Source organism: Perna viridis, chromosome 7, assembly GCF_037379345.1.
Source record: "Perna viridis isolate PV_CMFRI_1.1 ecotype Kerala chromosome 7, ASM3737934v1, whole genome shotgun sequence".
NCBI classification, from domain to species: Eukaryota; Metazoa; Mollusca; class Bivalvia; order Mytilida; family Mytilidae; genus Perna; species Perna viridis.
Window position 1 is genome coordinate 31,148,925 of NC_142451.1, and position 14,976 is coordinate 31,163,900.

The window sequence follows — 14,976 nt, forward strand, 5'->3', positions numbered from 1 at the left end:
CTATAACCTTGGTTCCCTTGATTACTCTTTGACCTTTGAAAGACTTCAAATTTTAATGAATGAGGTGAATAAAATCTGATATAATTTGTGGTCAGACCAAATCTGACCATTTGGATTGATACTATCCCCTCGGAGACCTTTGGTCTACCAGCAATGGCATGAGTCAGTTGGTTATAAAGTAAAAAAAAATATTAATCATATACATGTATTTGGAAAATTTTGATATGCTGTACACTTGTTTAAAGGATAAAGAATTAATCTCTCATCAGCAGCTTTTTAATCAACCATAAGGGAATATATAAATGCGATAATTAATTGTACAAACAAACAAATTACCGAAATAGGAACCCAAATTCATCACTGAGAGGTTCTACCATTTGCATTTACCATGAAATCTTAGTTTTTTAAATTCAGAGATATTTCAAAGTTATTTTGTTGAATATGATTTGATTTGGGGGTCAAACAAATTTGACTACTGGGTTGTTGAATACTCTTGGAAATCTTTGATCCACCAGCAGTGACATTCTTCCAGTGGTTATAAAGTACAAAAATGAAAATCTTATACATGTATAATGCAAACTGCGATTTGCTGTACACGTGTTTCAAGTAACTCTCATCAACGAAACAATTGTAGTAGCTTCTATCTTATGGTTTATTTTGATTGCTTATTAACAAATTAAAGCTGCTGTTAACGTGTTTAACAGAGCGACAAGTCGAGTTAGACATTAACACGGTATAATGATTGACATTATATTACATCTAAAGTATCCATTTATTAATGCTCAATACTCTTAAGAGTGTTTTTGAATACATGTTCCTGTAATCTTATTAAAAGAGTTATCTTTCAGCCATTTTTAGGCATAATAAGTTCCACTTTTAATTAGATATTACATTAAACGTGTTAGCTTTTTAACAATATTCTTGCATTAACTAAAATTATATAATATATATAATATGCCTTCATATAAAATATTTTTAGCGGTTGTTATTTTATGTATCGAAACTATAATCTTGTTAAAAGACATACGAAAAAAGAAATTAAGAATCTAATAACCACTGAATGTGCAAGACAGAGAGCATTTAGACACCAAAGGACCACAGGTTAAACTCTAAATCTCTCTTATAAGACGTTGGCAAGTTAAAGGGCATAAAAATCTTCCCAGATAGTATCTAAAATGTCCTAACCTTGTATTTTCTCTCAGTTCACACTGCTTGCCACCGTATTATAACTTTGTATTTTTGTATTCACAAGACATCATAAAAAGTTAATATCTGATGTTTTATATCAAACGAAATCTGACAAGCGACAATATGATGATATCATTGTTTCATAACGGAGAAATTCTGGCGACATTTAAGATAAATGATGCTTTATTATTATGACAAAAAAACTTATCTTTTAAGCATTAAAAATTGTCTTATCTTACACTTACACTTCCAAGATATTTCCAATTGTTTAGTGCTTGTTAAGTAGCAATGTTAAAAGTTGTAATGTAGTTTAAAGAAACTAATTTATAAACTAATTAAAGGTACATTTGTGGTGAAATATTTGATGAAATGTTATGATTAATATTAATGGTTCACTAGTTGAACATCGCTTACTACTTTTATTTAACAAACTGTAGGAGAAGTTAAGTTCATATTATAAATATCACCTCCGGAAAATATAAGCTTACCACGGCTAGATCAGATAAATCAGAGGAGTTAGTAGCTTTAACTCTGATTACAAAATCGTATGTGGCTTGCTTTTCCCTGTTAATCTTCCCTTGGCTAAATATTATTCCAGTACTACTATTGATACCGAAAATGGCTGGTTTATCTATCATTTCAAACGCAACGTTACAGTCCTTATGAATGACTAAATCTGCAATTTTTTCTGCACTTTCTAACTCTGTTCCGTTAGGACTTTGTTCCTCAATGTACATATAAATTTCTTGTTTCTTAAATTTGATAAGCCGTTTTTTATTTCCATTCCATGTAAACATAACAGTAACATTTTTTGAGCTATTCAATGATGGCTTTCCATTATCAACCAACGTAATGATTAGCTGGTAAGGTGGACTTTTGGGTTTAGATGTTTCGTTTAGTTGTATAACTCCTCTATCGCTTATTGTTAAAAATTCTGATGCGTTTCCCGAAAGATTGTAGTAAATACGGCCGTTCTCTCCAGAATCACGATCTATTGCATTAACGACAGCAACAATTCGCCGTGAAGGCTTTTCAGTTTGAAAGAGTCTGAAATAAATTGCATGAATTCACATAATATAACCAAACATATTGAATACCAAAAATGAGAATGCATTACATTACAATAATATTGGGCTCCCTTAATTTCTCATCTTCGGTACAGAATACAATTGGTTATTGAAAACCTCTGTCATGCCCAGTGTGTGTTTAATTACTTAATACATTACACCAAAAAGAGATTCGTTGTATACAGGAAATTACGTATTTGTGTCTGTTAAATCTCACATCTTATAAGGTCCTAAGCATTAATAAATCCATTGAAACATAAAGGTAGAATATACCATGTTATAGTAATAATTTTCTGAGTTTTATCACTACACGAAACAATGTCAACCAACATGCAATCACTGCATCGAAAAATATCTAAAATTTGCACCTTTTGATGACAAAACCTTTAGTTTAGTGTATCATGCATCATTCAAATTTGAAAATATTACCCCTATCGTGCAATGTCCTTACTTGCTATGGTCATTTTTGGTCAAATAAAAACTGAACGTTAAGCTGCACAAGTATGCGTATATGTATAGATGCGAGGTTGCGAGATACATAATGGATCACCATACCCCATGGACTATAAGAATGGCTGAATAAAAAAATATCATGGTTCTTAATATATAGTACATGTTACCACTTATTTTAAGAATTCGGTAATACATAATACTCTGAATTGGTCGTGTTACGAGATTTAACCAAGCAAATAAGTTGTCATATTTTTTCATTTCAATGAATGAAACGTTAATTTTAGTTTTGAAAAAATCGTTTAAAACCAAAAGTAGTTTAAATAAAATCATTTTTATCTTACCTTATGGTCATATTCATTTCCATCGTGGAAAATTCTGGTGCGTTGTCGTTGATATCGTCGACATATACATTCACTGTCTGGAAATCGGGTAAAGTTGAATTTTCTTGATCCCTTGCTTTCACCAAAAGCGTATAGGTTTTATTTTTTTCATAGTCAAGAGACTTATTGCAATATATTTCACCAGTGAGTTCATTAATCCAAAAGTCAAACTGGTTTCTAAAATATTTGTCATTAATATTTAATTTTTCGGCAAAACATGTTTTACTTTCTTACTTCCTTAAGATTTGTTGCATATGATTTATTAATTATATATGTTGATCTACATATAATAATTTTTTGTAAGGAACCTGTGATAAATAGACGTTTAAATTCATTAAGTTTTTTTTCTTGTTGATTTTTCTATCTTTTTGTCAATGTGATGGAATATACAAGATAATAAGGAAATTTTGTTTGCAGGTTCTCCGCATTAGATTGTGCTGCTATTAATACGCAAATATGTTTATCAATATTATATTGCACATAAAATAAGGAGAAGCCATGAATTATTTTTTTTCAATCAAAATTGATGAATACCATGCCGTACAATATCCATAACATATTATCCGATTCTTAAATGGATTTTTTTCCCAAATACTGTTAAAGTACATTTTGTTTTCTATATAACAACGTGAAATGATGAAATGATACAAAGCGATAAGGACGAAGACAGAAACATCAAAGAACAATAAGAAAATAAAAGGAAATGATATCAATGCAATAAATGATCATCCAGGATTCTACTTAAGCATATTGTATACTCTTAGTTATACGAATGTGATGTTCTTCTTCTTGTTTTACTGATGGAATAGAAGATACAAAGGTATATATAGGATTCAAAGAAATACATTTTTAACTCTGTTGACAAGCTTTGAAAACGATTTTACAGTATAACTGAATTCAGGAACACAAGAAATAATGGTAAAATGACTTTTCTATGTGTTCCTCGTGAGCAAGTTAAATAAGTTTGGTGTATGCGTATGAATTATGACAAAAAAAGAATTAGATTTTGAAAAGGAAGACGGTTTCAGGAGGTAAACCTAGGGTAAGGGACACAACTCTTAAAAATCATTGGAACGTTTGTATTCAGCATTTTATATCAATCTTATGTAAGCATCTAATGAACTTGTATTTACTTTATTCTGCTTCAAACGAAAGCTTGAGAGGCTTTGGTGAAATTGAATATGATATTAACATATCACTGATTTCATACGTTATGTCCCTTACCCTAGGTATACCTCCTTAAGCTCTATAAATATGTTACCCGATCAGACTGTATAAAATTTTACTATTTGGTGTACCAGGTTCATCTCTGTCATGTGCTATTACTGTTACTATTGGCACAGAACAGTTATTATTTTCCGGTGTGTTTACTTGTATAAAATCTCTGTCGAATGTGGGACTTTCATCGTTATCGTCTATGACTGTAACCAACAACTTCTTTGCTGTAGTACGAACAGGGTTACCTCGATCCTTTGCATATACAGTCAATGTGTGATTTGCCTGTGTTTCCCTGTCAAGTTTAACACCGATTGAAATATTGCCGGTATTTTCGTCTATTTGAAAGTAACCTCTAGGAGATATTTCATATCGTATTTTACCATTTTCATCTATGTCCTTGTCAGTTGCATGAATATCTGTCGAGACAATTGTACCCACTGTTGCATTTTCGAACGCAAGGAAACTACAAATATACAGATAATTGTATTCGTTATTCAATAAAATTTATGCCCAATTGACGACATATATACAACAACGGAACGGGAACTTTGTATCAAGCACTTGTTTACTTGTTATATTTACATAGAACATAAGAAAGAAGTGGCAACATGATAATATCTATATGAATGAGACATTGACAATTTTAATGATATATGAAAGCATGTTTTAAATTGTTTTAGATGGTTTGGAACATTACCATTGTATCTGTCCTTAATCAGACGTATACAATGCAATATTTTTGATATATATCTGAGATTTTCGTTTCTAATTTTAGAATATAAAGCTGCTGTTTGTAAGTGTCAATGTCTGTTAGAGTCAGGAAAAGTAAGAAACATTGTACAAAATAACCAACCTCTTTGGCAGTGTATTTTGTACTGTTAGAATCAAAGAATACAGACAAGATTTTTTCGGACAAATGAATTACGATTGTAATGCACGGGAAATTTCAGGGACAAGTGAGTGCTGATGAATTCTCTTGTGTTTCAAAGATCGTGAATTGGTCATTTCAAGTATAGAATACTGACTTAAGTAAAATAAAGTTTGAAGAACTTTCGGTTTCAATACACGTATTTTCTTTTCAGTTTCGCCCGACTCTTAGAAAAACGTTTACTTTAATAAGAAAATTTTCATATATATTCACAGATAAACAATATATATATATATATATATATACTCAAGTAAGAGGAAGACCAAGACGTTAAACTAGCTATTTCTTATACTAAAGGTCAGCAACTTACTTTTCAGCAGTCAGTTCAGGATTGTTATCGTTGATATCTTTAATTGTCACATTTACTGTTGTTGTGTTTCTATTGAATCCATCACAGGCCTCAACAATTATCACGAATTGTGGTATTTCCTCTGCTTCTCTATCAAAGCAGTATGTTTTGTTTACATGAATAACACCTTCAAATATAAATTGCGTTATCTTCAGGCAAAAAAAAACATTGTTTCAATTTAGTCTGGTGTTCAAAATGTATTGAAAATACTTGAAAATAAATAAAATGGCTTTAATGTGCTTCGTAAAATGAAGCCCTAAGGGAACGTACTACCATTACCAAAAAACACTAAATCACTGCAGATACTCATAAACCCTCTTTCAACGTTATTTCATCAAACATAAGCCACTAAAGTAGAAAATAAAGATTTTTAAAATAATTGATTGAAAATTGGGACCGACCCGTGTGTGTACAAAAATAAGCAAACACCTGAAATTCACTAGATATGGTCCACCCATTTACACAGTTTAAATTACCTATTGTGTATAGGTGGCTTTTGTCCTTTCAATTTAAATAGAGTTTACCTTCAAGAACATTTCAAAATATTATCCAGACTTCGTTCATTTTCGCCTTCTCTGCAGTTTTGATAAAATTAATACAGCAAAAGTCAGGCCGTTTTTGATACAATTGTACATAAAATGAATGCATATCATATTTTTTTAATATCTAGGGGATGCTAGTCCTTAACATTATTCTAGATACACAGATTTGTCTGTAGCAAGGGGAAATTAGTGGCAAAAATTGAGACCATATTTGTCGAATGGTAATGAGGAACATTAAGTTTTCAGACAAAAGATTATAACATTTCAATCTTCATAATTTTCAATGATAAATGTATGTCATGAAATTCTAAATTCTAAACAAAGCAAATCATATCAATTTACCTGTGTTAGGGTCAATTTGGAACCTTTGGTCGTCCAGTTTGTAGGTTACAGTACTATTCAAGTCATTGTCCTTTGTCCTAATTGGTGTGCGAAGCTACAAACATTGCAATTGAAAATAAATAAGATCGAGTAATGTTTTTTAAACGATTCATACCTGATATAGGGTATGTAAGTCCCGTCACGTGACTCCGTGATTTCACTAGAATGGGTCCTAGTCTACAATTCAAATGCATATAGACTAGTCATTTAGAGAGCTTTGAGTTCAGTGTTGAGGGCAAAACATCATTTTTGTGTGAAAAATAATTATCAAAATGACAAATATCTATTTCTACATGATTAAGGCATTAAGAAAATAACATAAAATAGATTTTGCATTGTTATACAGCGTTTCGAGTACCCGGAAGTAAACAATGGAATGCAGATCGGCGTTCGGTTTTTAATACGTTCTGCGTCGTAAATTCTGGTTAAGAAAATGAAACTAGAAGGAAACTTACATACCCTATTGATACGTTTATTTAGAATTACTCTGAACCCGTATAACATGCTGCGAAAAACATTTATTTTGACAGTTCTTCATATTTCTAAATTATGCAATTAGTTCCTGACAAATATTTAAGTGGATGTGATAGAGCGTGCTAAAGGTAAAGGCATTCCATGTAATAAACGATTGTTCCTTGGTCGATGCAAATTAATACACATAAAAAATCTACTAACATGGCGATGATGTAATATTGAAAATTGTTGGTAATAATAATATAGAAAGTAACCAACTAGAATCTGAATAAAGTTTCAGGATAACTCTAGGTTTTTGGCATTCAAACGTTAAATTTTTATTGTTTTTTCCTTTCATGACAAAATCGAGACTTGACCTGCATAGACTTTGAATTATATTGCTGAAAATGTTTTCAATGGCAACCACTTTGTATTTTTGAATATTAACGGCTGGAAGTAATCATGTTGAAGTTTGAAAATATTATGTTTACCAAACTTTGATTCCGATTATAGACGATTAAGTTATTTGATTCGTTAGCACGACTACATTGTTGATTTGAAAACTTGTACTTGAAGAATATTCATGGTATAGCTATAAAACTATACCATGTCACATGAAATACTGTTAAAATATTTTTATTCGTGGATAACAATTTTCGTGGATTAGGGAAGAAACAGAAGTTCTTAGATTCTTAGATTCGTGATTTGGAGGTTTTCAGTGTACACATCAATTGAAATCTTTTTGGTTAGGAACAAATATTCGTGGTTTGACCTACTCACGAAATCCACGAAAATGAGTACGCTACGAAAAAAGTACTTTAACAGTTACATGTTTTATACCGTTAAACGTGTCTTAACCGAACCCTTAATAATCTCAAGACATGTCAAAACCAGGTTTTTTTCATGTTTCTTTACACACCAATTAGACTTTTTATGAGCAACGTGGCGGGTGTTACTAGAAAAGCAGAGGACGCTTTCCCTTCCGGTGCACCTGGTTCATGCTCCAATTTTTTTAGTGGAGTCTGAGGTGCTCATTTGATTTTGTTACTTTGTATGTATGATTTAAGTTACTTCGTGTTGTTGGTTTGTATGTCTGTTTTCCATGTCTGGACTTTGTCCCTTGATAACATTATTTTGATTACCACTACAACCTTGGTTTCCTGGATTACTCTTACAACAATTAAGATTATATTTGGTAACTTTTGTTAACCGAACACCAAATTAAACCGAAGTAATATTAAAGTTTAGTGGGATTTAAACTAGACAAACATTGTATTGAGTAAACATTAAATAACACTTTTTCGCGTTTTGTGCTTTCACTGTTAAAAATAAACATTATCTACCTCTAGTATTGCGTTGGTTGTATTCTCAAATACTTCCCCATGATAAGGTGAATCGATAAATTCTGGTGGGTTGTCGTTCTCATCGTCAACTGTAATGATCACCTTTCCAACAACCTTGTATTTAAGTTAAAATCTTTTATGCGACTTTTCCTTGCACATGTACAGTCGAAATTTCAGTTATAAATCTACACTTCCTTTTTTTATTGACAAAATGATATAAGTTTTAAATATCAATTCGAGCCCGACACTCATTGCATTTTTTGTTTGACATAAGAACTTCCGACATACAAGGAAATAATTCAAGAAAAGTCTTTTAAAATGCCACACACATTTTTTTAATATTCTGTTGCAAAAGTAATTTTAAAATGAAGAATTGTTGCCTCACTTCAAGACAAGGCATGATTTGATTAAATAACAAGCAAACACCAACCACATACTACATAGAAAGAAACAGACTCAATAATGAGTAAAATGGTCGGCAAAAATGGCAAGTTCAAATAGCAGGGTTAGCCTTATTAACTGTTATTAACTAGCATGAAACTTGAATTAAGCTTAAAAAATGGTTATGTTTTACCGCATAACACTTACCACAAGAGAACACTTATCACCAATTTTATTTGCTATAATGGTAAACAAAAACCGTCTTTCTTCCGGATTTTCCCTGTCAAATTTCCGGATGTTGGTAATGTTTCCCTAAAAAATATTAACTGGAATTATATACTTATATAAGCGTTCCTACGTGTTACAATAAATTTAGGACAATTAATTGGAAAGAGTGAATAACCAATTTATGTTTACGAGTGCTGGAGAACGCCTAGATTTAACTAGTGTGCGTAACCTATTCCGTGCACGAGTTAATTCTTAATACGTTATTGACACGAATGATTATATTTTTGTTATTCACTCTTTCAAATTAACCAACAGATGTCCTATTTATTCTATTTTTCTCCAATATTTGTTGCTATTTTCAACATAAAATTCAAATTTTGTCACCTGAAGATTAATGTACATGCATGTTATGGAGTTTTGTGATGTTTTGGTACGAAGTCCGAGGGCGGAATAACCGAATTTATTTCAAAGTGTGAATTACCGAAAAGTGTTTACACAGGGAACATTTAGTAAAACACTTATCTATGTAATAAATTATTTACTACAGTGCTGAGTTCTAGTTTACAGTCTTTTATTTCCCAGAACATAAAAACAATAATACATTCAATTTAATTATCATTAAATAAATTAGAAAAATAAAAATACATCAATGTTAAAATATTTAAAAGTAGAAAGTAATTAAGTTAAATGTTTGTATGAATCTGGCAAAAGGGGAAAATCTGAAACATGCATGTTAAATACCCACCAATCTGACGATATAACTTCTTTCAAGGATGCTTTCCCTGTTTTAAAATACGATTTGCTCAAAAATTTTATCTGCCCTTGAAATAATCATTTTTAGTGCATTTACATGAAATTATAACTAAATGCTCCAACAAAAGATGGAAAATCTTGTCTCTTTTTTTTTCTGATGATGCAAACAGTCAAATTAAATTTTAAACCAATGGGATTTTTCATACCATGTTTCCCCAACTGGCTGATACTTACAGGGTCTGACACTTAATTCATTCATACATTCTCCATTACACGTATTTAAAAGTATGTAAATGTTAAAATATTGAAGACAAAATGTTTTTTATGCATCTATTATCCATTACAGGGAGTTAAAAGTAAATAAATGTTAAAATATTGAAAACGTATTATTAACACATCCATTATCCATTACACAGTGAAAACACATTAATCAAATGCAAACAACAAAGAAGTACAATAAGTTTTAGATCAGCTTTCCCGTGGGTTATGTGAACTCTGTGAACAAATTGTATTATCTTTCTTGTTTATTACGTATAATTTTCACCACAATTTAAAACAGTATAGCTAAAATTTCTAAAATTAAAAAAAATCTTCAATAGCATAATTTGTTCATTTAACTTATTTAATGTCTTGTTATAATGCTGTGGAGAATAAAAAAACATTCCTAACAATGACTTAATATGGCTGAAACAGACGCATAATTTTAAATTCTAGACAGTAACTTTAATGATATTTTTCTTTATTTCTTTATTGTTTTTACTGTCTGATTGTTGTTTTAAAACAAAATACTAAAGCTGTTGTCTTGGTGATTCGCTTTTACTGGGAGAAATACATACCGTTTTGTTGTCAATTTGGAAACTCAAATAAGCATCACTTTCAAAAAATCGAAAATGTTCATGATCTTCTGCAGCCACTGTAGCAATATAGCTATTATTTGTATTCTCCAGAACACTTCCTGTAAATCTATAGTTCAACGTTTCGTTTGATTTAAGCTCTGACTTGATATGTATTTGTGTTTGACTAGTAAAAAGACCATCACTGACATTAACATAAGCAAAATAATCCGAGTCCGTTATACTATTCTTTAAGGTTATAACACCGTAGTCGTCAATAGATAGCTTTTCACTTGGTGTAATGCTATAATGCAGAATAGATTCAGAATCAATATCTCTAGCCTCTACTGTTCCAATAACCACACCACCAAAAGCTGACTCTGTTGTTTTGAAGATGTACGGCTCCCTAAGAAAGTAAGGAGGGTTGTTGTTGACATCAACTACTTTAAACACGATTGACACATTATATTCCATCTCACTGATTCGCAAGAAGATAGGTTGGTTTATTTCAGTATTGGCACTGTAATTCAAATGAGTAGATCCTAGTTGTAAGATAGAACTATTAAATACACAGAAGCTTTCTGTGTTGATTACATCAATTGTATTATTTGAGTCGACATCAAAATAACCAATTACAGCAGTTGGTAAACTATCTTCCAGCATAGGATTCGCAAAGAAGCGTTTTTGTATTATTGTTGCCCTTATTTGACCCATTGGAAAACTATAATTGTACAAAAATACAGGTATTTTTTGTGAATATGCAATTGTTCTGTTTTTGATGAGATCTATGTCCATATTTGTATAAATTATTCCGAAGGCTCCTATATAGAGTAATGAATGATTCGTATGTAATGTGTCATGTTCAGCGTTAGTGAACTGTGTTATTTGTCCAACCATTGTGTTTTGTGGAGTGCCATCCATTATAGTTAGCTCCTCATAAAAACCACCTGATTCTTTAAGAACAATGATGGTCATGCAATCACGTATAATAACAGTTTCTACTGTAACGGTTACACAAATAGTGATATCATATCTCCACAGACTCCACGGATTCGTACATTTCACAGAAAGGTTATGATGTAAACTTTGTGTATCTATATTTACTTTTGCCTCGCAATAGTCAAGATATCTCCCTAAAACTTCTAATGATGAATTGGTAACGTTGAAATCATTAATTTTGATTAAATCTATATAAAAAGAAGAAAAGTCAGAATGTGCACAGAATATAATCTATTAATATCACATTATCATTTCTTTTTTTATCTCATGACATGTATTGCCTGCACAAAATAAATTGAATAAAACAATTTAGTAGTGAAGTATCAGTATTCAATGTTTTTTTTGTGTTAAATATGTAGCGCTTCCATTCTAATTTCCGTAAAACCAATGAAGAGAAATTAAGCAAGCTTTCTACAGAATTGAAAGCGACGATCATAAAGATATTTATAATTTGTTTTATAAAAATAGTTACCAAACTCTTTATAAATGTTTGCTGTATACATAGACCAGACATCTGATGTTGTCGAAAATAAGGCATCTGGAACTAAACAAAGCATTTCAAATATTAATCTTACTCTTTCATCTTAATACGTCCTGATGGAAAGGATTCATTGTTAAACTGGCAACTTCAACTTGTATCCATACTTACAAGCAAACTTAATATGCCAAAAATGTACACGAGAGGTTTAAATCATCTAGTACAAAAACAAATGTAATAACAAATTTTCAAATATCATTGAGGTTTACAAACCAGCTGGTAGAATAAAGATAGGGTGTAGATTTCGATCGACAAAATATTTGTCCAGTATGGTGGGCGCTCTTTTCAACAAACGGTCGGCATTCCAATTGGAACAAATTGTGCTCCTCTACTTGCTGACTATTCCTTCACTCTTATGAGGTTGACTTTACAGCTGATCTGATCCAAAATATGGAACATTGTTACCCTAAATCCTTTAATCTCAGTTTTCGATATATAGATGACGCATTATCGTTAGGCAATCCTACTTTCGGGGATGTTATACATCGCATCTACCCCAAAGATAAGGCATACTACAGACCTTGTAACGTCATCATTTAACCTTGATCTACACTAAGAGATCGATGGTAAAGAAAAAACTATTGACCAAACTATACGACAAACATGATGACGTTTCATTGCATTGTCAACTTTTCTTTCATCCGGGGCAACATCCTTTCAACACCTGCGGATGGAGTTCTTATATCACAACTAATACGTTACGCCAGAGCTTGTCGTAACTACGCATACTTTTTGTACCGCGCCAGACTTCTTACAGTTAGGCTTCATGAACAGGGTTGTGTTACTACAAGATTGAAGTCATCACTACAGAAGTTTTATTGTCGTTATCATGGATCGTCACTGTGTATTCATCTGCACAATGAGAGCTGATTTGTTCAACGTGCCAGTGTTTCTTTCCTCTTTCGTCTAACTTGAAATTTTCTGAGCAACTCGACCGGTATTTTAGAAAAGTAAAGAAGCTAACTCTACCGGTGCACCTTGCCTATGCTCCCATTTTCAAATGGAGTCCAACTTGCTATTTTTTTTTTTTTTTTTTTTGTTAATTTCTATGCATTACTTTGGTTATTTTATGCCTTGTGTTGTTTGTTTCTGTTTTCCATACCTGGTGTTTGTGCCTGCATTGATTGCATTCTTTTGATTTCCGCTATAATCTTGGTTCCCTTGATTACTCTTTCATATAGGTGACACTTCCAAATTATTGGCTTGTGTAATTAACAAGTGTGTTATCTTATTCATGGGACATTAGAATTATTGTAGTCTGATAAAGGAGGAAAAAGGGACAGAGAGCCGCGAGTGTTATAGGGGCGCGGAGGCACTCAATTTTGCCCAAGCAAGAACACTGATAAAGGAATGATCTAGAAGTAAGTAATTCAATATCTACTTTTTACTAATTTCAACACGAATCACGTATATTTGGAAGGATCTCTTACTTTTCAAAGTATGCCATATAATTCTGAAGTCTGGCTTAAAAGGTGTGTTGCTATTGATGTGGACAGCTGATTCAACATCGTTTGTCTATTATAGTTGTACGAAAACACATTTAATAACCTTAATGCTGTATGCACATAAAATGCACATTCGATTCACAGAATCTAATTTTCGTTTCATGAATTTATTGTCGTAAAACATATTGAGATGTGTTTTGATTTTGAATTCCTTTCGTTACGTTAATTGTATCAAATCAAACCAAGGGGGTTAATAAGTACGCATCGAGTATTCCCTTGTATTACCATTTCCATTGTAATGCTTATGTATATTATCTCCAAAAATGTATCTAGGACAAAAACATGTAATTGTATAGTGGATGTGCTTGAATATGCTATAAATATATTGATCGATTTTTTTATTGCAGTTTTATTTAAAAACGTATTACTGTTTACCCTTTAAAAAAACAAAACAAAAAACATTCCAACCATTTACCTGCGGTAATATGAGATTTGTTAAAATACGTTTTATATATAAAACACATGTATGACGACTTACTTTTCTTGCATGTTTTGTATTCTTGTTGCACATAGCCAAAACCACAGACGCATATCCATAATGTTGCATTATCTGTTTGGGAGCAGAAACTGTTAGTAACAGCACATATCCCACTTATACTGTGTTCCCCGCATTCCTCATTAATACCAACGTCTGGCCGTGTTAAGTTGACAGGACATGATGCTCTCGCCAACGTTTGTGTTGTTGGTGTATAATTATTTGCAGTCGTATGTTCTACTTGTGTTTCGGTTGTTGAAATGAACTCTGTAGTTGTTTCGAAAGATGTCATTGATTCAGTTGTGCTTGATTTCGTCTCAGGTGAAAATAATGTTGTCGAAAAATCTGTTGGAGTTTCAGTACCGTTTGTTAGGGTTGATGTTAGAATTGTTGTTCTTGTTGTAGTTGTTGGTATAATTAATGTTGTAGTTGTTATTGACGATAAGGGAGCTGTAGCTGTTGCTGGTGTTGATATTGTTGGTAAAATTGATGGTAGAGTAGATTTGGAATTTGTTGTTGTCATTAGTATTGGAAATGCAGCTATTGTTGATGTTGGAGTTGCAGTTTGTGCCGAATTTTTATTCACTGGCGTTGATGTTATTGACTTTATTGTTGGTGATGTTTTTGATGTTGGAGTCGTCGATGGATTTTTTGTCAAACCTGTTTGTTTTGTTTTCGAAGTTGTCTTAGCTGTCATCATTGACATTATTGACGCTGTTGATTGGTCTGTTTTTTGTGTTGTCATACTTGCTTGAGTTGAATCAAGAGGTACAGGTGATAGTGCTGATGTTGTATTAATCTGGCCTGAAAAAGTGTAAAAGAAGTTTTGTAACATTTTTCCTTCTTCAATATCTGTATATTAATCTTAAGCTAAACTTTAAAGTGAAGTGTTGCCGCTCTGGCACTGTATTTGAATATATGTTTACAGTATAGAGAAATATAGATACCAACTATACTTTAAC

General features: G+C 31.9%; 1 protein-coding gene across 10 annotated transcripts in view; it reads right to left on the minus strand.

Annotated features, from left to right (window-relative positions):
* Positions 1–14,976, minus strand: part of LOC148612277 (protocadherin Fat 4-like) — a 56,265-nt gene that overhangs the window by 23,540 nt on the left and 17,749 nt on the right. For all 10 annotated transcript variants that reach the window (XM_088593547.1, XM_088593552.1, XM_088593548.1 and 7 more), the window contains exons 3-12: positions 14,018–14,818; positions 11,969–12,040; positions 10,501–11,684; positions 8,891–8,995; positions 8,303–8,416; positions 6,468–6,561; positions 5,545–5,710; positions 4,350–4,769; positions 3,050–3,265; positions 1,677–2,235 (exon numbers count right to left, since the gene is read on the minus strand). In XM_088593547.1, coding sequence (XP_088449673.1) covers positions 1,677–2,235; positions 3,050–3,265; positions 4,350–4,769; positions 5,545–5,710; positions 6,468–6,561; positions 8,303–8,416; positions 8,891–8,995; positions 10,501–11,684; positions 11,969–12,040; positions 14,018–14,818 — 3,731 coding nt within the window. The remainder of the gene's footprint in view (positions 1–1,676; positions 2,236–3,049; positions 3,266–4,349; positions 4,770–5,544; positions 5,711–6,467; positions 6,562–8,302; positions 8,417–8,890; positions 8,996–10,500; positions 11,685–11,968; positions 12,041–14,017; positions 14,819–14,976) is intronic.